Source organism: Balaenoptera acutorostrata, chromosome 12, assembly GCF_949987535.1.
Source record: "Balaenoptera acutorostrata chromosome 12, mBalAcu1.1, whole genome shotgun sequence".
NCBI classification, from domain to species: domain Eukaryota; kingdom Metazoa; phylum Chordata; class Mammalia; order Artiodactyla; family Balaenopteridae; genus Balaenoptera; species Balaenoptera acutorostrata.
In genome coordinates, this window is record NC_080075.1 from 20,852,262 (window position 1) to 20,878,555 (window position 26,294).

Genomic DNA, 26,294 nt, shown 5'->3' on the forward strand with positions numbered 1-26,294 from the left:
AAAGATTTGCGTGTCTGTTTTGCAGGGATCAAAAGTGTGAAATCAGCCACCAGATTGCAGGACACTTAACTGATTCCTACTAACCCCCAAGTATGCACATTGAATAAAAAAAGGCCAATATTGTCTTCTTCTTCTTTGTATTGAGATGAAATTCACATAGCATACCAATGTTGTTCTTGAGGCACATTAGGGGGAAAAGGGAAAGGAAATGCAAATGTCTGCAAATGTGTACACTGGTTCCAAGGCGGGGGTGGAGGAAGAGGATTTGGGGGGTGAAGATTAATAATGATAAATAACACTTTGAAAACATTATTGAGAAAACCAAGGAAGAGGAAAATATGGTACCTCTCTCTGAATGTGATACTGATTAAGCTGGGTGATTCTGCCATGCTGGACTAATCCAAGGCTGGTAACAAAGGCTGGAGGAATGAGAATCCCTTGGAAGACTTGCTAAAATACAGAATCTCAAGCTCCATCCCTGAAGATTCTGCTGTTTTAGAACTGGTAGGGCCCTGGAACATTCGTTTTTCAAAATCTCCCTATGTGGTTCTGATATGTAGATAGATCTAAGAATCCATAGGACAGTCAGGCAAAATGTGGCTTCCTCGTGGAAACAGTACCCTAGAATAGTCCCCAAAAGGACCCAGAGCAAAAGCCCAATTCAACGTGTGAACTGGCAAAGGCAAAGCTTGGGGTTAATGCTGTAAATCTGTTAGCTGTGACCCAACCTACAGAATTACTAGAAACTGAAGTCAGCAATTAAGCTGTTGTTAAGAAAAAGGATTTTGAGTAATCTGTGAAACTGTATATTTTAGTTCTGGCACTTACTGAAAGCAGAGTCCTTCCACAAGGATGATAAATTATCTTTTTACAGATGGCAGAGTAATGTATTGGAAGAGGTGTGTTTGAGGGAGGTGCGCTTTGGGAAAAAAAAAAAAAAAAGCTACCCTTCAATTAATAGCTCACAGGTGAGAGGCTGGCTTAGCTTTGCCTATTTCTAAGGAATTCAAAGATTAGCCATACAGCTTCACAAGTCTCCTCTGAAATCCTGAATGCCCAGGCTGAGTAATATACAGCTCAATAAGATTTCCCAGGAGATATTTCACTTGCTCCTTTCTTACAAAAGTATTTATCCTCATTCACAAAAAGAAAACCCATTTTAAACCCATTCTGTATTAAACTGACTCTTGAACTTATTACATCAAGGGTTCCCTAACTTGTCTGTTCATAGAAATCACTTGGGGTACTTGCTAAATGTAGATATTATCAACCCACTCTGCAAAAAACTGTGATTCTGTAGTCTGGGCTGGGCCTCTGGAAAGAGAGTGTCTAATTTTCAACAGGTGAATTATGATGCTTTTCTTCTGTTGATTTATCTCTTAGGTACATATACAAACTCTTTGTGCCTTCTAGGCAGGGATGAGTTAAGTAATTTCCGAAGTTCCTAGTCCAGCCTGCAGAATTCTGCAGACCTAAAAATGGCCCAGCTCCTGCCAGCCCTTAACATACATCCCCAAGAACTTAAGCCCAGACAGGTCACCCTGGAGGACACACTTAAAATGGAGGAATTAAGAGTGAGCTGTTTGGTGGAGCTCTTCGAACTGAAAAGCAAGCGGCATGCTTCATATCACTTTTTTCTCTACTGATAGTCACAGGATCATTTTAGGCCTTTCTAGAAAGAATTGATGGGGGCCTTAACTATAGCTTTAACTGTAGGGAGATGTCTGGGCACCTCAAAGTGAGTCATGAAGAAGCCAAGAATAGTTAACTTTAGCTAATTTACCTAAAGGTTTATCAAGGTAGATAAAGCAGAGAAAACAGGTGAATCATTATGTTCCAAAACATGGGATTCAAAAGACTCAAAATCTATGCGTTATGTCACTAATGCCTCTGCTGCTTTTCCTTCTCTGTCGCACCCCCCTCCTCCTTCTTCTTATTCTTTTTCTTCTGATGATGATAATTATGACTGTGATTATGATTATCAAAAGAAGAGGATGAGAGAGAAGTCATTTATTCATTCTAAAAATATGTATTTACTATTCCAGGCTAGATTCTCTAGATCCTGGGGATTGTGAATAAGACAACATCCCTCTCATGGGAGCTTAAATTCCAGTGGAGCAGACAGTAACAGCACAAAGAGCTGCTGTAATTTCAGAGGTTGGCAGATGCTATAACAGAAATTAATATACTGAGATGACTAAGAACAACATAATCGAACTGAAATTTGAAAGAGGGGCCATCCATATAAAGTTGAAGGAAGAACATTCCAGAGGGATGGTAAGTACAAAGCTGCCAAAGCAGCAAAGAGCCTGGTGGGTCTGAAGCACAGGGACGCGTCACCACCAGTGAGACAGTTCTTACAGTGTAACAATTTCCTAAATGAATCAAGAGAAACTTTTCAGGATGGTCTCACAGCAGCATTAGGCCCAAGCAAGGAGGCCCTTGGGAGCTTATCTTTGGAAGTCTTCCCACATCCTTTGGAAAAACAAAGGAAAGGTTTATCCAGGTTCATGGGCTTGGTGGTGGTGTACAGCCTGCTGCTCTCCCTGACAGTTTTGTGAGGTCTTCCTTGAAATACCCAAAAGTCTCTCCCAAGAAGATCAATAGATGGATTGTGCTGTCCAGGCTGTCTTAAGTGGGACGGCCAAATCTGATGACCCAGCAGTCAACTCTGTCAGCCTTCTCTACTCACTGATGGAGTCAGAGACAGCCACTTCCTTTCTCATAATGTTACTTGCTCTTCCTCATCATATTGATTGATCTTGTAAGGTTCAGAACCAACTTTCAAGGACTCAGTGAAGGGGTATGTTTGATAAGGAAAGAAGCTAGCTAGAATTCTAAGAATGGGACATAATTTTGCTGTTAAAATGGATTTTTGTTTTCATCTCCTGTTTCATTTTAGATTTTCTATTCTTTCTGTCACCAAAAAGAGTTCCATACAGAAATCCACTGTAGATAAGGTGATTAATATCTACCCAAGGTGTTGCTGCAAGAGATAACCAGCTCTTGCTCCAGAAGTTACCAGCAGCACCACTCTGGACACTCTCAATGACCGTGTCTCTTTCTTCATTATCCCAGGCTGTTGGCAACAAGGAACCTCCTGTCCCAGCCCTTCAAATAAGCCCGTGTTCCTCCACCACACAACCCCCAACCCTGCCTTCCAAGGCTGCTCAGTCCATTCTCTTGTTTCATGATCACATTTGCAATGTTCTAATTTCTTTAAAGGTAATTTATAACCTGTGTCTAATAATTGCATATCTTCAGCCCTTGTAGTTCTGGTCTACAATTGGTTGTTTGTGCCAACTGTCAATCATAGTGGCCTGTTTCATTTTGCTTTCAGTGATTCTAGAATGCTAATTTCTGCTCCTTGTAACTTTATCTGTGGAAATTCTTTGAGGCCTGTGTTTAAAGTGTATTCCTATAGAGAAGATTGGTCTTTGCTTCTGCCAGGTACCTAACAACCCACCACCTAGAATGACTTCAAATGAAATATTGAATAAACTTTAGGTCACCCTCAAATATAGATTCTGAGCCCAAAACTGAGTGATTTTGAGATCGTGGTTAGAAATTCTTGGTGGCAGAGGAGAGATTCTTTTCTCCTGCTTTTTAAAAGCCAAGACAGCATGTATTTTCATTGCTTCTCTCTGCGTGGAAGTTTTATTTTCTTAGCTCATGCCCTTGTAGTGACACCATCTGAGAATCCAGGCTTTACACTGAGGTCCCTAATCTGCCTGGCCATCCAGCTGGGTCTCAGAATTTGCCTACTGTTCTTTACATATTGTATCATTTAAAAACAAAGTCTAGGCCAGGAGGAATCTGCAGACCTATCTCTAGTCTATTGTTTTCTTGTCATTTCTTACCTCTGAGTAACTCCCTTACATTCTTGTGAGTTCATCCATGCACTGAAAAGAATTTTAAGAAATTCTACCAGGCACAAATGTGGTAGAGAGAAGAAAAGGGAGGGAGGGAAGAAGAAAGAGAGGGAAGGGGAGAAGAGAGAGAGAGAGAGAGAATGATTGCTCAGAACAGCTTTTCCTCCATAAAGAAGTCACCAGTGAGCTCCTGGAGTTAAGATTTCCATTGCTCAGACTTAATTCATTATAGAACTAGACTGGGAGCCCCATTTTGCTGGTAAGACTACCTGTCTGTAAGGCTACCTGTCTGCTAAACTATCCACAGTGGGGAACAAAGGAGGGTTTCACGTAGGAAGTACTTTTCCTGGCCAAGGAGATAGTGTGTGAGACCGCACTGTGAATTGACCTTGATGATCCAAGTAAAACAAGTCTGGTTAGACTCATCTGTCCTGGGATCCTGTGAGTCATTTAACTGTATGTCATGAGCTGATGATAAGTAATAGCAAATATGTGTATGGCATGCTGTACTTTTCAAAGGGCCTAAATGCCCACTGGAATAAATTCCTACACCTGGGGTCCTTTGAGACCAAAGAGACCTGCCATGTCCCCACAGGGAATGGATGTTACCTACACCTGTGCTCCATAGCTACTGTAGGACTGTGCCCAGATCACTCTAGTGTCAACCAACCACCTGCCAGTCTGGATCTCCTCCTGAAGCCTCTCGGAACATTCTCATGCTCTGTAGGATGCTTGGTTCTGGCACAAGATCTCTTACACGCTCATCTGCATTATTTCCTTCCAAGGAACATGTCTCACCAGCATAGCTGGACGTTCTCCCACCACCTGTGCCTGAGTGACTTCCACCTGCATGCCCCCCACGACACTCCCTTGGCTTTTTGAGATCCCACTACAGCAAAGGAATACAATATTAATATAAGAAGACAGAAGGAAAGGAAAAGATTAAAAATTTGGAAGATCCTGTTCTAGTCTCAGGGTACCTCTAGGAGTCACACTGAAAACTGCCTGGAAACAGAGGCAAATAGGATTGCAAATGCCCTAATTCAAGGATGGAGGCCTCATGCACTATCCAGATGACTTCCCACCCCAACCATATTCCACTGGAAGAGTAGGTTCAAAGGATAGTTTTAGACATCAGAGAACAGACTGGTAAACTAATTGTACTCTTTCAATATCTGAGCCAGAAGCTCCAACTCAAAAGGAATTTTAAAACTGTCTCTTCATGGAAGCAAACATTTTACATGAAAAGCATAATTGCACAGATGAATTTCAACCTCAAAATTAATAGAGATATGGTCACTGAACATATTTGAAGGCAGAGATTAGAAAGGGGGAAAAGAAAAGTTTCAAATAAGGAAAAGGCAAGGAAAACCTTCTCACCATAGGTACCAAATTTGGGATATTAGGACACTTTCCCTTGAATGATGCAACCAATCCCCTTAAGATACCCCTTAAAATGGAGGGCCGTTATGGGGTGGGGGGAGGGTATGGGCAACATTAGGTCATAAACAGCCCACAAGCATTTTTAAACGTTACTTTCTACTCTATTTTAAGCCAAACCTTTTAGTAGAAAAACTCAGAATTGACCAAAGTGGTTTTTGTGAGTTTCATCCCCTCTTTTACATGATTACAGGAGGGAGAGAAATGAGAAGGCCTAGATAACACTGAAAACAAATTTTATGTTTAATCAACAATTACTCTTATTCTTATGTGATAACAACTACTCCATCTTTCTCCTGCCTTCCCATTTGGAGAAATTCAACATTATAACAATTTCTATGACAAAGTTATCTTTCTGATGACCCTCCCTTCAGAAGCTTTCAATGTCTTCTCTGGGATCTGGGTCAAATATAACCATTGAACTTGTCCTCTAGATGTTCTGAGCCCCTCTTGGCAGTACTACACATAGCCAACTTACAGAAATTCTGATAAATGAAAATCAAATTTATACAGAAAATCGAAAAAGTACAGAAAAATATACTTAAGACAATTTTAAATAGAACCTCAGAGGCATTTAAATTTTCTTTTCTTACAAAACATTCATTGCACAAAATTTTCAGGGAGCCCCTTAAGCACAGAAACTGGGAAGCTGTGTTCTCCCCACCTTCTCATTCTGTTCCTCAGTCTTGCTTGGGATCTCAATCACTCTTCTCTACTGCCAGCCCCAGAAATCTTGCCTACTTATCTTTTCCAATATGCTATATAAAAATACTCTCAAAATGAATTATTGCATATTTATATAATAAAATGTTATTCAGCCAGTCAACATAAGGTTTGAGAATGTTTATTGATATGGTAACATATTCACAATATATTAAGTAAAGAAAATAGGTTACAAGTCATCATTTACAATGAGTCCATTTTTTACAACTCCAGGCATAATTTATGTGTGTCTCTGTGTGTGTATAAATATATCACTCATAGAAGTTTACAAACATTGGAAAGACATGTACAAAATTATCAAAGATGATTATCTTTAGGGAGTGAGATTGTGAATAAACTTTTTCTTTGTTTTTCACCCTTTACAATGAACATATATTTCTTTTGCACCATTTAAAAAAAAACAAAAAAAAAAACAAAAAAACAGTGTGAAGCCCACTCTTTTCAGAGCTCCCCAGGCCCTGGATATCACTCTACATGTTCCTCCTGTACTTTTGTATGCTGGAGCCTTGGTGGGGTATGGGCCCCAAACCAGGCTGGAAATGACCCTTTGAGATCTCATTTCAGACCTTAACCCCTCACAAATAGGTTCCATCAGGAACACCCTTTAAATTAAATTCCGCCCTAAAGCAAAGGCTATGACAATGACCCTTCAGGCACTTGTAATATGTATGTATGTTCCCACATCAATTTGTCCCCATGTGCTTTTAATGCATGCATTACATTAGTGGTTTACACACTGTCCCCAGGGATTCACTTAGATGCTTCAAGAGGTTTGAAAAAAAGTTAGATTCAAATATTTTGTAAAAATATATAATTTTAATTATTCATAAAAATAAAATTAAAAAATAACCTGCCACACTTTAACACAGATGAGACCAGAAAATCATTCCTTTATGCCACCCGAGTCTCTGCCATCATTGTGCTTTAACTGTGCAACTGTTTAAGAAAATTGTAGCTGTGCATTACTCTTTAAAGAAAAATTTAGAACCACACAGAGTGTTTTTGCCTATGAAACTGAACCAGGCAGTTCAGCACCAAAGCGCACAAGGTCCAGGCCTATCTGCTCATCACATTTCCTCACCAAAGCCTCACAGTGAATTGCGTACAAGGTAGTAATGGTTTAACACATCTCCGTATTGTTCAGCATTTAGTTTTAGTACTTAGAATAAGCATTATATCTTTTTAGTCTTTTATATTTATAGGAATGTGAACCATACTTGGGTATTTTTGAAACAAAATTTTTCTATTGAACTCCCTTTTCAAATGTAATCTGTCTAGCAGAGTATCCAGGCATTGCAAAGTGAGCTGTTTACAAAGTGTTACTACATCTGAGTAAATCAGAATTTTCTGTGCAAACAAAACGAAATGAAGATATCAAAACTGAAGATACCGTATTAGGGTGGCTGATACAGCTACAGCTGCCATTCACACTGCCCAATGTCCATTCTATGTTCATAAATAATCAGAATTTGAGCACTTTACACTACTGCTACTCTTGGCACAAGCCACCATCCTTTCGTGAATTATTACAGGGGCTCCTCCTCTGTCCTCCTGTTTTGTTTTTTTTTTACCTTTTGAACTCCTATGGCCTGTCCTCAATACCTAAAGTATGGCATTTTCTGCCCAACACTCTCCAATGGCCTCCCATTTTATTAAGGTAAAAGTGTAATTCTGAATAACGGTGCACAAGGCCCTACATAGTCTGACACCTTGTCTCCTTGCAGACCCCATCACCTGCTACCTTCCACTCACTTGGAACAGTCCGTGAGCCTCCCTAAGAAGGTTCCTCAAGAGCTCAGGCACCTCCTCACACAAGGTCAAGGAGCACTAGACCTTGCCGTTCCTTCCACCTCAAGTGCTCTCTGCTCCCTCATCTCTGAAAGATCTTTAACCAAGTGTCATCTTCTCAGTGAACCTTTTCCAGGTCATCCTTACAGCTACACTCCATGCTGCTGTCTCACAGGTTTTATATTTCCCTGTTTCACTTATTACCATCTGAGATAACTCTTACTCAAATTATTGATTGATTGATTGTCTGTCTCCCCAACCTAGAGTGTAAGCTCCAGGAGAGCAGAGAATTTTGTCTATTTTTTTTCCCTTCTATATCCCCAGAATCCTAGAACAGTGTCAGGCACAAAGTAGGCAGGCACACAATACATATCCATTAAATAAATACAATATTCTAAATTCAAATCCATCACAAAATGTTTATCAATAAAATACCATGTTTACTTGTTTCCTATCATGGGGCCACTTTTAAGATTTTTTTTTTCTTTTTTGATGAAAAGGTAGTTGTACTGCCAATGAAAGAAAGCTGTATAAAATTATAAGTTCCAGATACACGTTTATGTCTTCATTATAATTTGGATCTATTTATAGTACTCAGCATAATACTGCAAAAACCACTCTGATGGCACTAATCCAAAGGTCACACATCCTTTTGAAAAAGAGTCTCTCTCTACCCATTAGTCTCCGCATATATACAATAATGATGTTCGATTTAAAGGAGGATTATTTTTAAGAATCTTCTCTGGATTACATCATTAACTTGATAAAAAATAATTAAGGCCACCGAAGCCTTTCCCAAAACCATTCCAACCATCTTTTCTAACACTGTCACATTCTGGGATCATAAATTTTTCCACATGCATCTGTTCACTCAGCCCTTTTTCCTCAAACCACAGTTTCTTTTACATGCATGACTTTGTTAAATCTTCAAATCACACACACATTCATTAATTTGAATATACCTTTGTGGAAATATCCAACAAACAACTGACACCCTATTGAGCTCAGTGTATCCATGTGGCTAAAACATGGCTCATGCCCCATGCAGACAATTTTCTCCTAATCATTTAGTTTACAGCTCTTTTCCCCAATGTCCATCTTCCTCCATTTCATACCACTTGGCATGGATGTGTATGATTTTAGAACAGCTTCACCTACAAGTGAGCATGAAAAGTTGAATCTTCATCAGGAACTGATCAGGTGATTTTTAGAATACAGAAATGTCAGTTTTGTCTACGGCCATACCACTCTGAATGCACCCAATCTCATCAGAAGTGTCAGTTATGCCAATTTCAAAATCTTTTCTTCTCAATCTAATTATTTCTTTATCCTAATGATATTGCCTAGCACATTAATATGAAAATCTGCAGAGTGATAACTTGATAAAACCTTCATGTCCAGAGCTTACAAAATTGAAAAAGAAATATAACAGCCTAGTCACAATTGACTAATTTTTTGGTTGCCGTTAACTACAACAGACTTTTTAGTAAGGCACAGATGCTATATCAAAATAAATATAAATTGATATTGTGGCAGTAGAAATGAGTGCACTAGACAGGGATTATGGAGCTGGTCTAGCTGCATCCAATTCTACCTTGAAATCACCAAAGAAGTGTGAAGTCCAAGTAAATTTTATACACTTTATAAAAAAGTCAGTAGGAGGTGTTTTATTTCAGCCTTTGATCCTGGTGGTTCAAAGTGAACAGAATTTTCACACTTTAAAATTTAAGCACTATACCCACCTACGTATTATCTGTAACTGTGTCAAAGTAGAAACCAAATTTCCAATAAAAATACAAAACATTCCTGCATCACAAGGTTGTGAACAGAAAAACAAGCACCTGGAGTCAATAAAACACAGAAATCCATCAGCTCTGATGATCTGTATGAGTTTATACTGAAAGAAAAACTTCTACTTGACAGGATTCTAGACAACAAACTGAAAATTACATGTCACATCTAGATCAATTCTTCTTTAATCACATTCTGTGATTAAAAGAACACAAGAACATACTTCTTTTTCTGATTTATTTATATTGAGATCTTAACCATCACTCTGATCTCCACAGTTTCTACTTCCTTCTTTGGCAGTAATTCTTCACTGCTAGAAATACCAGCATGCCTTCATATAAAATCAAGTTCCACATACAAATCATTAGCCTGTTGTCATTCTGTTAAAAACAAACAAACAGAATCCCAGATTTTATAAGCCCTATGTTTTTGTTAAATCCATTATTCAAAAAGATTTACACAGGATGGAAGGCACTGGGGATCGACATTTCTAGCTGTACCCTGCGTAGCACCCGTAGACCAAAATCACAGAAAGTGTTGGCCATCCAGATCCTATAGAGAAGTCCTCATAAGCAGATGAATACCACGTGAGACATCCAGACCTTATTCTTTGTGTGCTGAAAATGGGCAAATCTTGCAAAATCAAAGAATCTGAAGGTGTATGGAAAGGAAACAGATTTGGGCTTTTAGTAGGGCACTCTACATCTTTTTGTTTTCTAGATCAAAGTTCTCTGGAGGGTGTGGCAGGAGCAGCTCTGTGCCTGACACTGCTGACTCCTGGCTTGACCTGAGGACCCACATGTCAGTTAGGGATGGGAGTGGTAAGAAGAAATCAGGCTGGAGGGAAGGACATGGGTTGGCTGCTCTGTCTCAGCTTTGCCTCAGGGTGTTCCAGCAGGACCCAGGGTGGGCTTCAAAAGCTGGGAGCAGATTTTCAGAGTCCTCATTCCCTACCTGACAACTACACAGGGCATTCCTTCAACATGTAATGTCAAGACCTCACTACATTTTCCCACTTTATGCTGAATTCTCTCAAACCCAGGAGTCCAGGACAGGAGGGACTCAGATCATTCATGGGTGCAAGCCCTTAGCATCAACAACATCACCTCTGCTGAATGAATACAGCAAATCAGTACAAACATAATTCAGTGCCTTTCAAAACAAAGAATATGGCTTCATCTCCTTCATCTAGTTTTCAGGTACACAAGAAGTATCACATTTTATACCTGTAGGAGAGAACAGCTGGTGTCTGTGCTGCCATATCACTAGATATTACTAATACCCATTTGAAAACTTGGAGACATTCTCCAATTTCTAAATGCACAGTGAATCAATAAAGTTTCCCCAGGTTTTACTGCAGTTAGAAGTTTCCACCTTAACCAACTCTGTCCAAACTTTTGAAAATCTATTATAATTCCTAATGCCTCGGCGGGATGAAGATTAGCCATCTACAGCTGTCCTTAGCTTTGAAATTGCTCTGTGTAGAGGACTTCAGTGTGTCCTCAGTTATTTCCATCCACCATCTACTTTTGCCGACTGAAATCTTACCTAAATCAAAGGCCAGCCACTAAAACGACGCAGACATCACTCAAGTAAAAAGCCAAAGTTTTCCTATGAAACCTCTTCCACCCATCTCTTCCCTGCTACCAATGCATTCCGACACGAAATCAAGACAGGACTCTCCCAAAGCGGCTCTTGGGTTTCCCCTGACCGACTCTCTTAGGGGATCACCTGTCCTCTTTCCAAGCTGTGCCTGCTTTCCTCGGAGCCACCAGATCGCGCACCGGAATCCCCCGAGGGCGGCGCGGGCCTGAGAGCCCGGGACTTACGTTGTTCATGTACTCGCTGAGCAGGTCCTGGAGCGCCTGGCGCACGGCGTTGCACTCGGCCACGATCCGCTCGCGCCGGTCGTCGCGGGTGCACGAGGAGTCGGCCATGAGAGCCGCGCCGCTGATGATACTCTCCAGGCGCTCCTCTAGCGACGGCCGGAACCGGGCCTCGCTGAACGTCATGGGGTCCAGGATGATCTTGTTCTGAAAGGAGGACAGTGCAAAAACAATCAGCAGAGAAGAGGCGGCTGCCTCGGCACCCCGTTTTCTAAACCAGAAATTTCTGAGGCCAGGACAAGACGCTGCGTGGAGAAGAAACTGGCTAATTGGATAAACTCTAAAGTGGCCTTGACAAAGTCTCAACTTGCTGTAAGATACTTTTTGTCCTGAATCTAATCTTCAGGGAGAAAACACCATGTTTTGTTTCAAAAATGTGTTCTTGGCAAAGGCTGCCTCAATGGAAGGGTTTTCGAACGAGATCGTGGCACTGGCTTGACATTTTTTTTTAATTTGTAGCCTTCGAGGAAAGCACATTTCAGTGTAGCGCTTTGTGGGGCTATGGAAAGATTTTACAGCCCCAGACTAGACCATAATACATAACCATCAACAGGACTGGTACACACATAGCATGCATCCCCTTCAAGAGAAGCAGAGAGTCCCATGGCAGGATGCCTTTTGAAACTTGAGTAAATAGCATCCAAAAGGCATATACAGTACAGGTTACTTCCCACTAGGAACTAATATATTTTGTATAAAAACTAGCATTCTAGAAAAGGATTCATAATGTGTGTGCATGTATGTGTGTGTGATTTGTCACAATTAACTGACAGTATCCTGATAAAGGTGCTAACATGTTCCGAAAGAGCTTAGATATCTAAGGAGAAAATAGAGACGTTTCCTAAAGGGAAGGTGTCACAGAGCAGTTATGCTTAGTTTTGCCCCTGCTAAGCCTGAGGATCCTGGAAACATATAGGTAGTGATGTCCAGAGGTGTACAGATATATGCATCCAGAATTCAACAGATATATCAGCCTGTATGAGGATCTGGAAATCATCAGGGCTATGTGGACACAAAGTAGTGAATGGCATACTAGCAAAGTGAACAGAACAAGAACAGACCAAAGAAGGCCCAGTTAATCCCAATTTCCAAAGGTTTACAGAAAGATAAGAATCAAAAGGAAGATCGAAAACACAGAGCAGAACCTGGACAATAGTATTTCCAGCAAGTCAAGGGAGTGGAGAGACTGATGAAGTGTATGGTAACTAACTGCAGGAAATAGAGAGGCAACGCCGACTTTGCCCAATTGCTGGTTTCCACTGGGGACCCCTTTTCTGCTCCAAACAAGGAAGATCATTCCAACAACGTTAATCACAGTGGAATGGCCTGCTGCAAGAATGGTTTGCTTATCTTCACTGGAGGTGCACACTCTGAGGTCCAAGAACCAGCATGGTAGGGATGGAGTAAATGGTCTTCTGACCCTTGGATCCTTTGATGGGATTGCCATTCCACTGCTATTTCCTTTGATGTTCATCATATGTGTGTGTGTGTGTGTGTGTGTGTGTGTGTGTGTATACACACACACATATATATATTTAGAAAACATAATTTACCATATCTACGAATATAATAAGGAAACCAAATGATAGTAGGTAGTCATGCCATTGCCCACCTGCCACCTGCTGAGTACCTACTATGTGCCTACTAGAGTGCTTAGTGCTAAAAATAGGGTGAAGAGCATGAAAGACACTTGTGTGATTTTTTTCCCAATAGGATATAAAATAGCTGCTTAATTATTACAAAATAGGTCCAAGCATGTTCTCTGGGAATAGCTTGCTATAACTCTCCAAAATGTCCTAAGGTATTTGCTGAAAGCTGTGCTCAAAGTATCAGTGGCTCTGATTCTCTGCTTGTTGTTAAAATGCAAATCTCCACAGCAGGGAGATCCCTTCAGCACAAAATGATGATGTCCTAAGGAATGAGTGAAGCATGTGGTGACTTCAAAAGAAAAAAGCACCCACTAAACACAGACCACGTCTGAGGTCCATTGGAATGGTGGATTTCCTAGGAAATTACTCATTGGTCGAAGCTCTCTCTTCAATTTAGAGGGCAAATGCATGAAGTCCTTCCTATGAGCTATTCTGTGGCAGGTTTTGGCATAAAGACTACCTTCACATTTGCACTTTCTTAGATCTTAGGAAAAGGATAATTTTTACTTAACTCGGAATAGCATTACTCAAATCCTGTCCCTTGTGCCTAAGTAACCTACCAAACAGTATCAAAAAATCACATGGAGTCCTCAGTACAGTGGATGGCTTTGCAGGGTATATCTTACAAGTGAGATTCCCAAAAGAAAGCTGAGAGGGGGCCACAGGTGCCCTGCCCCACCTGCCATCTGTACTAGAGCTGTGTCTGCAAGGACTCTTCCCAGTGGGATCCATTTGAATTCTCTCTCTCTTTCTTGCTCTCTTTCTACTGCTTTTCAGATGATGCATTTATAATATATATATGTATATTTTTTTACCATGTAACATGCATTAAATACTGATACTCTAATTAAAGAAATACCTGTTCAAAGTATAATTAGACTACTTTCCTTTATAAGGATTGCTGATTTTCAAAGCACTCTTTTATAGGAACCCATATTAACATAAAACAGTGAAAAGTATTTGTTTTGCTTTGAGGTTTCAGGAGACTCTTCAGAGTTACATACCAGCTCTCGGATGGATTTTTATTATACTTTTGGACTAAAAAATATAAAGAAATGCCAATTTGATGGAAATACACTGAGGTAAATTTGAACCCAATAAAAGCAATTGTAAAACAGTTTCCCTGTAGAACAAGGAAAATGTACTATTGTCATTATAACATTATTTCCTAAATTATTTTCCATGGAACACTGAGCTTAGAGATGTAATGTTTTGATGAAAAAATAAGTTTCCTTAGCCAGATATGTTTTGGAAATGCTGCATGGCCCAGGGTACGTTAGCACATGAAATGCTTTGGGGAGTTCTGCATTAAACCGTTCTACATTAAGTCCGTTTCCTGCAGCATTCCTCAAACCTATTTGAGCATAGAGGGGTCCCCTTTAAAATGCATGCATTATCTATGAGAACCTAAGGAACACGCTTTGGGAAACATGGCAAGAGAGAATTTACAGTGTCAGCCGAATGAGCTCCCCACCTGCCACGGCCCGGGGCTGTCATGAAAGTAAACGCACTGCAACATTGAGCTTCAAAAACTCTGCATAAAAGTTACACTGTTCATCACATTTCTAATGGAATTATTCATTATTTATAGATCACAGGGGAAAAGCTTTTTAAAAAAGTCTCCCTGGAAAAGAAACAATAAATTTACAATATTCCAATCTATATCCGTGGTGGAGATGGGGAGTACTGCAATGATGGATGTGAACGGCTAGCAGGAAGAAGCCTCTTAGGGGAGAGAAAAGGCGTAAAGGGCATTGCGCACGTGCGTGTGCATCTGTGTGCATGCGTGTATGTGTGTGTGTGTGCATGTGTGGGGGTGTGGATTGCCTGTGTGTGCTTACCTATGAGTGGATGGGTTCCGGTTGTGTGTAATGGATGGAGGGGGACAAATTGGCAGGAGGGGACATGGGTTGTTTGTGTGTGTGTATGTGTGTGTGTTTTCAGAGGACTGGAGAGCTCCCACACAGGCTTTAGAAAATCAGAAAAAGATAAGAAAAAAAAAAAAAAAAAAAGAACCAAATGAAGCCAGGGGCTTAAGGACTAGAGGAAAAGACTATCTACCGTTGCTAAAGTGATAGGAAAAAACAAACTCCTGGAGGTGAATCCTGGGCAAAAATACAGAGATCGAAAGCCAAAGTGGAGTGAAGGAGGAGTATTGCTTCTGCATATTTGGGAGCGACTTAAAAAAAGAAACAACCGGGCAGGTTCTCTTTGCTGGCACACTCCGGGGTCATTTCACATCAGCAAACAGATCTCCTGATTTCCCAGCATCAGCTCAGCCTGTCCGCGACTCTCTGAGGCTGCCCTCTACTGGCCAGAAAGGGAGCAGCAGCGGCAGCAGCATCCAGCTCACTCCCTGGTCACGGAGGGAACATTTCATGGGTAACATGCAAGCACCAAACAGAGAAAGGGCAAGGCCAAGGTTTCCTATCTCTCCCTTTATGACAAAGGTGTGCTCCTGCAAGAGGATTTTATGCTGTTTCCAATTGTACAGACTTATTTTAGTTCACTGAGATCTTACATTTTAAATATCTAAGTCTCTCGTTTGCATTCCTAAAGCTCATTTAATCTTTTTATCCTTTTGATCTTTTAGTTCATCTCCTATTGTCATTTTAGTTCATTTTAAAATTGTGAGGCTACGTTTCTTACTTTATCTTTTTCTTCTTTTTTTAAAGTAAGCCTTACTTTAATTTCTTTTTATCCTGTCTATTCTCAGTCCCTTTATTTCACTAGCGTAATATTCTGTGCTTTGTGCTTTTTCCTTAACTTATTTTTTTATTAACATCTTTACTTTAAAAATTAATGTTTTCATTCTTACAGTTTATGGAGTGGCAACTGGAAAGCATGACCATAAAGAGAGCAGCCCCAATAATTCACCCCCAAGCAAAGGAGGCTAGGATCCTCTTCTGCCATCAAGCTTGTGCTATAACAGTCTCTCTTGTCCTACATAATTGATGTCCCATTTTTTCCAATGTCGAACTCTAAAAAAATTGTAACTTGAAATAATTCAGGGAACAATATAGTTCAAAACTACTTCCCAAAATAATACATTTACCTGTACTCAGCCCACATCTAATTGTTACAAGAGCACTGCTTTTAAATCGCACCTATCATGCATTCTCTCTACAGGGAGTAATGTGATCTAAAATTTCAGTACTATCCTGGGACACTGAGTTATACTTGTTGCAGGCTCCGATGCCACAGAAGGCAGCAGAGAGACCTCTGTCAAGGCAAGAAGTTGAATGCATTACAAATGGTTTGATAGGTCCAAAATTCTGTGTCTGCGATATTACTACCTCCATCTTATTGAAGAGGAAAATGATGCCAGAGATGTTTCCCCATGTTTGTACAGATGGGAAATGAGGACAGCTGTATTTGAACACAGGGTTTTTCACTTTAAGCCCAGCGTTCCTTCCACTGTTTCAGATTGCCCATATTCGGTTGAAATGAGTCTAACAAATCATAATTATAAAAATTTATTTCTTATTTTAAAAAACCATGAAATTCTCCTAAACCAAGTATAATGGTATAAGTATAATCTGTCATACTGTCTTCTTTTATGTCATCTGGGTCAACTTGCCCTTCCCATGGATAGTTGAAAGTATAGCCATTCATTCAACAAATGGGTGCCAGTTACTGTAGGTGTCTGAGGGCACAGACTGAAGAATCCTTTCTTTCAAGAGGTTCACTGTCTAGTAAAAATAAAAACAGAATATGTACAACCAAGTGTAATTTGGAAAATATACCAACAATGTTAAGAAACAGCTGAGTGATGGGAATTTGCACAGTTGGGAGGTGGGAGGTAGTCACAGAGATCTTCCTGGAGGAGATTACTCCTCAGCTGAGACTTAAAGAGTGAAAAGCAGTTGACCAGGCAAAGTCAGGGGCCGGAAGAGGCAATGCAGACAGAATAGGAAGTGGTAACAAATGCACAGAGGTGAAAAATATCACAGTATATGAAGAGTATCAAAAGAGGTTTATTGAAGCTGAAGTGTTAAGTGTGAAGTTACAGGTATGGTGCCATGAAGGGGCCCCAAGCAACTTTCCTTTAAGAGAAACTTCTGGAAAAGATGAGGAGGCCAAAGCAGTGCTACTCGAAGACTCTTCCACTGTCTTAGCTAGAAGTGGGCTACAGAGTTCCTCTCAAGGTATAGAGTGCAGCTGATCAGAGTAAATAAACAGGGAGAGCCTTTAGAACTTACTTTAATGCATTTCTTCAGATCTCTAAAGTTCCTTGCAAATATTTAACTATGTATCAGGAAAAGGAGAGCTGAGGATAGAGGTCACCGCGGGTGTTTGTACCTCGCCGTGTACATACAGACACAGCCGAGTGCGGGCAGGTCTCTGCATGTGCCATGTATATATGGACAGCCTATAATGTGTCTCACATTTGATGATATTCCACTTTCGGAATTTCAGTATTTGTACATAGAAAATGGGTTTAATAACTCACCGTGGTCCTGATTTGTCTTATATTCATCATTTCTTAAAACTCTTGTATGTGTTTTTTATAATAAAAAATAAAAGTAAGCCATGCAAAAAAAAAGAGAAACTTCTGCATGAACATAGGTAACTGACCGTCTCCACCTGCTACAACTGTAGATCCACCAGTTTCACAAGGAGCCATACTCGACCCCAGCAGCCCCTGTCAATCACGGAGCCATTCCTGCCCAGTGGGGACTTCTCCAGCAGGCAACCTCTGTTCCTGCCCCTGCCTCTGCACTGACCCTGCTGAGACCTGCTCGGAACTGTGCTCAGGCCCATCCTACACTGTCCTCTCTCTCCTGCTCTCCTTTCACGGGTGTTTGACCTGCACTGCAGTCAAAAAGCTCTCTTGGCCTATTTCTACTGGTTCTTTCCCACTTTATCCTTCAAAGGCAATTCCTTTTTACACATCTAATCCCATCTATCTTGGGATTTGCTTCTCCCAGGACTTGAACAGACAAAAACAGGAATAGGAGACAAAGTTGGTGAAAAGAGCAACAGCTGTGTTCTGAAGAGCCTTCTATGCTGTAAGACTCTTTCTCTCTGTAAATACCCCTTCAGACAATGAAGAGTCATCAAGAATTTAAAACATAGGAGTGATGTAATCCTGTTTGGCTGCAGAAAGTTTTCCGCAGAAGTAGGGAAGTCAGCTTTGGCAGGAGTAGAAGGAGAAGGCGGGAGAGCAATTATCAAGCCTTCAGAGCCCAGAATAAAGATGGGCTGAGTACAAGATTATGTTTGTATAAAAAAGATTAAGGGCATGTATTGGGACACATTCAGAATGTGAATCTGCAAAATTTGGAGATATACTGGCTATGAGAATGTAGAAGAAGGAGTCAAAGATAAAACCTAAATTTCTGGCATGGGTAACACCAAAATGCACACATCAACCAGTTATATCCTGGGTGTCAGCCTCCTTTTATGCAAATAAATAAGTTTTATTAGAACACAGTCAGGCCCGTTCATTTACACACTGTCTATGGCTATTTTCACACTGCAATGGCAGAGTTTAAAATTTAGGACAGAAACTGTATGGGTCACAAAGCTTGGGATATTTCCTATTGGTTCTTTAAGAAAACATTCACTGACCTTGAACAACTGTGACAGGTAACAGATAAAGAAGAGCAGGTTTACAGTGTGCATGATTCATTTAAGTGAAAAAGTCTTGTGGATAGTTGATTATAAGTGTATGAAAATGGACCAGATCTAAAGATTGAGGATCATCAGAATAAAGGCAGGAGTGGAAGCTATGAGAATGGATGTGCTAGCCCAAGGAAAAGAAACAGAACGAGAAGAGCAGTGAGCCCAAGCCACACTGGGAAACCCTCAATGTATAACAGAGAAAGAGCCCACAAATGACATGGTAAAGAATGGTCAGAGAGATCTGACCAGACCCAGGAGATTTTACGGCCATAGTTTATAAGGGAGAACAGTAGGGAATTCTCTAAAGAGGGCAAATAAGATCAAGACCAAAAATGTCCTTTGAAATTGGAAGCTAGGAAGTTATCAGTGATAAACTGTGTGCCTATATGTGTATATCTGTGTGTATGTACTTATTTATTTATAAATATTTTAATCCAAAAGGCACATCAGGCTCAATGGAAAGTAGAAGAAGCAATCTGACTACTGTTGAGATGAAAGAGAAATATTTTCAAATTCATAAAAAATTATTTAACATTTTCAGGAAGGTTCTAGAAAACAACTAGAAAAGAGAAAGAACTAAATGGTATTATAAATTAGGAAGGAGAAGATAAAACTACATATGTCCGATTGCAGATGTTATAACTGCTAACTCAGAAAAAAATGAGAATCAACCAAAAATGTATTGCAAATTTTTTAAAAATTCATGAAAGCACCTGTATTTATATGCAAAATCAATTGCCTTCATATATACAAGAACTAACCAATTGGAAGAGCAAAATTACAATAACAAGAATTGCAAAACAAAACACACAGGAAAACACACTTAGATGTCAACTAGATACAAGAAATGTGCTAAAGAAAGATGAATCGTCCAGGCACACACTCTGAGCACAGGGCAGAGCTGGAACTGGGATGCACACCCTCTCGCTCCAGAGTCTCTGATTTGGCTACTACACTGCGTTTCCCACTGGTATCTTTCAGCATGCGTGATGCTGGTCGACGTGAAGAAGTCAATGGAACGGCCATTTCTCCTCTCAGACACTAAAGTAGTAGTAGTACTGTACATGATTCTTTCTACTTTAAGAGGGTATGGAAAACAGTGAACAATGATCAGGAATAGGGACTTCCCTGGTGGCGCAGTGGTTGAGAATCCGCCTGCCAATGCAGGGGACACGGGTTCAATCCCTGGTCCAGGAAGATCCCACATGCTGCGGGCCACAACTACTGAAGCCTGCGCACCTAGAGCCCGTGCTCCGAAACAAGAGAAGCCACCTCAGTGAGAAGCCTGCTGCATTGCAACGAAGAGTAGCCCCCGCTCGCCACAACTAGAGGAAGCCCGCACACAGCAACAAAGACCCAACACAGCCAAAAATAAATAAATAAATTTATTTATTAAAAAAAAAATGAGCAGGGATAAATTAAAAGCTCTTAAAATGCTACTTTACCCTACTTTTAATTTGTTATCTGTCTCAAGCTGGTCAGCAGGCATTATAATATACTTTTTCTACCAAGAAGGAAAACACAAATATCTGTTCATCTTTCTTGAGCTACGAATTAACCATCTTAAAGCTGAACTTTGTACCTAACTATACTAAAAGCAGTAACTTAGCATGACTGGAATACTTAGTAAGATCAGGAGCATAAAAGTAATATATTTCAATATTTAGTTACAGTTATGCCAGTAGAAAGGCTCTAGCACACTCATAACATTAATGGAGTGGTTTCATACCCACAGTTTAAGTACCCAAGATTTTCAGTGCACAGCTGAGGAAGGTGAAGTGTTTTTCTTTAGTAGCCAAGAAACTGCTTGTTAACGACTGGGAGAAAGTCTTATTTGTTATCTTTAGATCTTCTGGCTTTCAGTGTTAATTAAACTCTTTAGAGAACTACTTAGTCATCTCAAATGTACACAGAATTTTCAAAACGCCAGAAAAGATAACAAAGAAAACCGATTTAATCAATTGTTTTCCCAAATCTAATCTTATAAACATGGAAAAAGCAAATGCTAGTGGTATGAGCAAGTCCTGTGGTTTTCCTTGTTCTTTGTGACAACCCTGTAAGATAGATGTGCCCTGGGTTTTTGCTACCTTCATAGTTCAAGGTGGCAACGAAGGAAAATGATAAATTGTGCTGTTGTACCTCATAAACACCAGACCCTCACCACCTGCTGTCCAACATAGCTATTTCGAATCAAACAAGCAGAAGAAAGAATAAATGTCAACATACCCTTCTGCAGCCATTCACTTTCATTTTTTAAAGATGGCAAAAAATTCTCAAAGAGGAAGGTAACATTAGTTAAAGTCATTCTCCCAAAGGAATATGTCATTCTGATCTGAAGTAATTAAAGCAATGAAAATCAGAAAACCAAAATGGTGCGCATGTTTAAGTGAGGGACTATTTCTCTTTAATTATTCTGAGCTTTTTCCTAGAATAGGCAACAACGTACATGTCTTTACTTCCTTTCTTTTGCACCTTTACCATCACCCCATCCTTCTATTTACCTCTGTGTATTTAAGTTGTGTACTTTGTCTTGTCTTGGGGTATAAATGGATAAGTTTTATGTTTCACTGATAAAATAGCCCTTCCTTCCTTCGTCTTTCTCCCAGGTACAGAGTTCAGAAGTCCTTCTGTTTCTTGCTGCATGGAGAAGTACAAGGACATGTGGTCCACTCCCTGACACCATACACAAAAATAAACTCAAAATGGATTAAAGACCTAAGTGTAAGGCCAGACACTATCAAACTCTTAGAGGAAAACATAGGCAGAACACTCTATGACATAAATCACAGCAAGATCCGTTTTGATCCAGCTCCTAGAGAAATGGAAATAAAAACACAAATAAACAAATGGGACCTAATGAAACTTAAAAGCTTTTGCACAGCAAAGGAAACCATAAACAAGACCAAAAGACAACCCTTAGAATGGGAGAAAATATTTGCAAATGAAGCAACTGACAAAGGATTAATCTCCAAGATTTACAAGCAGCTCAGGCAGCTCAATAACAAAAAAAAACAAACAACCCAATCCAAAAATGGGCAGAAGACCTAAATAGACATTTCTCCAAAGAAGATATACAGATTGCCAACAGACACATGAAAGAATGCTCAACATCATTAATCATTAGAGAAATGCAAATCAAAACTACAATGAGATATCATCTCACACTGGTCAGAATGGCCATCATCAAAAAATCTAGAAACAATAAATGCTGGAGAGGGTGTGGAGAAAAGGGAACACTCCTGCACTGTTGGTGGGAATGTCAATTGATACAGCCACTATGGAGAACAGTATGGAGGTTCCTTAAAAAACTAAAAATAGAACTACCATACGACCCAGCAATCCCACTACTGGGCATATACCCTGAGAAAACCATAATTCAAAAAGAGTCATGTGCCACAATGTTCATTGCAGCTCTATTTACAATAGCCAGGACATGGAAGCAACCTAAGTGTCTATCATCAGATGAATGGATAAAGAAGATGTGGCACATATATACAATGGAATATTACTCAGCCATAAAAAGAAATGAAATGGAGGTATTTGTAGTGAGGTGGATGGAGTTAGAGTCTGTCATACAGAGTGAAGTAAGTCAGAAAGAGAAAAACAAATACAGTATGCTAACACATATATATGGAATCTAAGGGGGAAAAAAGGTCATGAAGAACCTAGTGGCAAGACGGGAATAAAGAAACAGACCTACTAGAGAATGGACTTGAGGATATGGGGAGGGGGAGGGGTAAGATGTGACAGGGTGAGAGAGTGGAATAGACATATATACACTACCAAATGTAAAATAGATAGCTAGTGGGCAGCAGCCGCATAGCACAGGGAGATCAGCTCGGTGCTTTGTGACCACCTAGAGGGGTGGGATAGGGAGGGTGGGAGGGAGGGAGATGCAAGAGGGAAGATATATGGGAACATATGTGTATGTGTAACTGATTCACTTTGTTGTAAAGCAGAAACTAACACACCATTGTAAAGCAATTGTACTCCAATAAAGATGTTTAAGAAAACAAAAACAAAAACAAAAAAAAAAACACATGTTGTCTGGAGAGAACAGTGCCCCAGCCTGGGTGAAACTTGAAAATGACTGAGCCTGCCCAACGGTTAGCTTTGGTCCAGCTCAGAGCGTCCTGCTGCTTTGGCATTGTCCAAACCATCTAGGTCACAGAGAGTTCCAGCAGGACCAAGATTTGTAAATGCATTTAATTTTATTCATTGTATTATTGTGCTGCACTGATAAAATTCAAAACAAAGCAAACAAATGAACAAGTCCAGGCAGTACCTACTGATTAACTATTCACCAGTGTTATTTTTTAAATGTCTGTTATCCAGCTTAAAATATTTGACTAGTAATGCCTGAGGCAGTCTCTCTCAGTCTCCCATTAAAATGCCAATAGATAAAGAGAGGAAAAAGGAATTTTATAACCCTGAAAATTGAGAATGAAAGACATCTACTGACAATGAAGCATGATCATAATTCTGGCTCTGAATACTTTAAACACTTCTTTTAAAGATTGAAGTCTGAGATAAAAGCATAAATCAAGGCCATTTTAATAAATTAACTGAGGTGTCTAAATCAAAAGCGTGTTATTTGTTTGGTTTTAAACATTTATTCTCCCTGTAGTGTATCAAAAATTAACACAGATACATTTTCATCTTTTTCATTCTTTGCCAAGCTCTTCCCAGTGAGAATCTTTCTATCTGTACCTAAAAAGTTTTTCATGGCCTAATTGGGGTAACATTTGAAATGGAAAATACTAAAGGTATTGAGTTTTAATCATCTATTTTTTTGTTAAGCTACAGAGAAACTCTAACCTCCATTTTTGGATTTGCCTTAATTTTTAAAATTGCATTCTAAAATCGATTACTTACTCTTTCTTCTCAGGCTTATACTTAAAGATAAACTAATTATACCATTTATAATATACTTAAGATATTATTTGTAATTAAACAGTTCAGTTTAATTGGAAATAAATGACAAAGATAATGACTTGATAATTATACAACACTTTTTATTCTTAGATATTTGATTTTTTTTAAAGAGAAATCTATCTAAGCCCACATTAATTTCATTTGAGAAGAGAATCTGATATTTAGCAAGACAGAGTTATTTATTTGCCAAAGAAATGGATAAAAAAACTGAGTGAGGAAGCCCAGCTGTGGACTCTTCCTACTGGATGCTTTGATCTAGTGGGAGCTGGTTTATTTTGCCTAATTCCATCATCTGCGTGTGTTGCTGAGTTGTGGGCATGAAAATGAGCACAGCCTCAAGTTCCGACAAGAACACTAGTTAACAACGAATCACAGTAAAGCCGGGCAAAGGTAATTATCCTCAGCTTTACACTGTGGATTGATCAGAAAGCAAGTGTCCAAACTGCATTTAATCAAATTGAGCCTTTAGAGAGTTGAAGAAAGAAAACTGACTTTACTCTTTGACTGAAAATACAGCCATATTATCACTTCACTCTCCTTAATTCTCTACATTGTTGACCCTCTTTTTTATCCAGTCTTCCTCCCCTTTGACCTCTGTGGGGTACTTAACACAATTTACCATCCACTCCTTAAATTAAGCTTCACCTGCGCTTAAGGAAACCCTGCTTTACTGTGGGTCTCCTTAAACCTCTCTGAAGGCTCCTTCTTTCATTTCCTTCCCTAGTTCTTCTTCTGTGATTTACACGAGGAGCTGGCATATCTCAAGGTCCTGCTCCTCAGAAGACCTCTTAATACTCTCTTTCTTGGAGAGCTCTCCCACCCCATGCCTTAGCCATCACCTGGTCATGAACAAGAACTCAAATTCCATGTCCAGTTTTGACTCTCTTGAGGCCCAGACCCTTCTCTCTAGCTATACACCCACCATTGCCAGCTGGACGTCCAATAATCACCCCAAGTATAACATGTAAACTCTTCATCTTCTTCCAAAGCCTAAACCCTCATTTCTATGGAGGAAAAACAAGCAGGAGGAAAACGGGAATAGATAATCTCACTTCATCCTCCTAGTGCACTGAGAAATTAGAACCCATGAGAAATCCTCGCTTGACAAAGGAATGAAGTGTTGGTCACACAGGGTAGGTGGCTTGCTAAAGACTACACAGTAAAAAGCTTGAGGAGTCTTTCTGGCTCCCAAGCCCCTGTGCTTGCAGCCTCATTATCTCAGGCACTTTTGTTGAAAGATCAAGCATCCTTGTACTTTATAACCAGGTATAAAATGGTACAGAGGTGGACAGCTTGGATTAGAATCCTGGCTCCAACTCCTTCAAGCTGTGACTTCTAGGCTGAGCACATTGCTTAAATGATGAGGGTCTTAGTTTCCTTATTTGTAAAATAGGAATAACAGCAGTATCTATATTATAGAGTTGCTGAGAAAATTAAATAAGATAACATATGTAAAGAGCTTAAAATACTATAGGGCACATAGAAGTAATAAATTTTAACAATTAAGTCATTTAAAATAACTCTTTTTAATGTAATACTTTATATTCCCACTGTTATTCCATCCTCCACCTTTCATTCAGGCCATTATCATCTCCCATTTGCTCAGTAATCAAAACTCTAAACTGACCTTCTTTCTTGTACAACTTATTTTTCCTAAGAGACCATTCTTAAAATTCTGTTTAATCATTCCACCCCACTGGCCCAAAACCTTCAATGGCTAGTAAACTACCTATGATCACCAACTACCTGACAACGTATAGATGCTGCTAATCTTACCTGATGGTTCTCCAATTCCACTTTCATCATTCCTTTTATAAGATATGTCAAAGTCCCCAATAGAACTAAGCAATCGGTTGCATTTTTCATCCAACCCTCAGAACTGGGATGTCATTTTCAGCAAGTACAACCTAAAGAAATATAAGTTCATATCCATTCACTTCAAGTTTCAGATCCCTGGCCTTCAAGATTCTCCCCAATCTGACACCAGTATCTGCCTCTCAAGTGTCATCTCCCAGGACTCTCCTCAGGAACCCTTGGCTCAAGCCAAAGTGGTCCCTGACTGCCTCACCCCACCCCCGCATGCTTCGTGGGTACTGTGGTATTAATTCTTCTCTATTGAATATTTCAGTACCTTCCACCCTGTTGCTTCTCTGAAGCCCATGTTTACCCTATGCAGGGCAGACTATCTTCATCTCTCTGTGTACAAGGCTCTCTCCCTTAAGCCCCATTACAGGACTCCTTTTCATTTATCATCCAGCTTACAATTCAGCTCTTGTCTGACATTACCATGCAGTGTTAGTGGTGTCTGTGTGTGTGTGTGTGTGTGTGAGAGAGAGAGAGAGAGAGAGAGAGAGAGAGATGTAGACAGAGAGACAGACAGAGACAGAGATAGAGACAGAGGATTGGGAAGAGATCACCAACTGGGATGCTTTTCTTACATCATGATATCTTCTACTATGGCACTCAGCTGAGTGCTTTGCACATAAGTAGTTGACAAATATTTGCTGATTAACAGATTGAGGTTTCCTGAACAAATATGTCCTTTTTCCAACTTTTATCAAAAGGCTTCTGGAACACGATAG

At 39.9% G+C, this 26,294-nt stretch overlaps 1 protein-coding gene across 4 annotated transcripts in view; it reads right to left on the reverse strand.

Annotated features, from left to right (window-relative positions):
* The window catches only part of CTNNA2 (catenin alpha 2), a 1,204,911-nt gene that overhangs the window by 758,450 nt on the left and 420,167 nt on the right, over nt 1-26,294 (reverse strand). For all 4 annotated transcript variants that reach the window (XM_007193016.2, XM_057558785.1, XM_007193017.2 and 1 more), the window contains exon 7: nt 11,444-11,647. In XM_007193016.2, the coding sequence (XP_007193078.1) occupies nt 11,444-11,647 (204 nt within the window). The remainder of the gene's footprint in view (nt 1-11,443; nt 11,648-26,294) is intronic.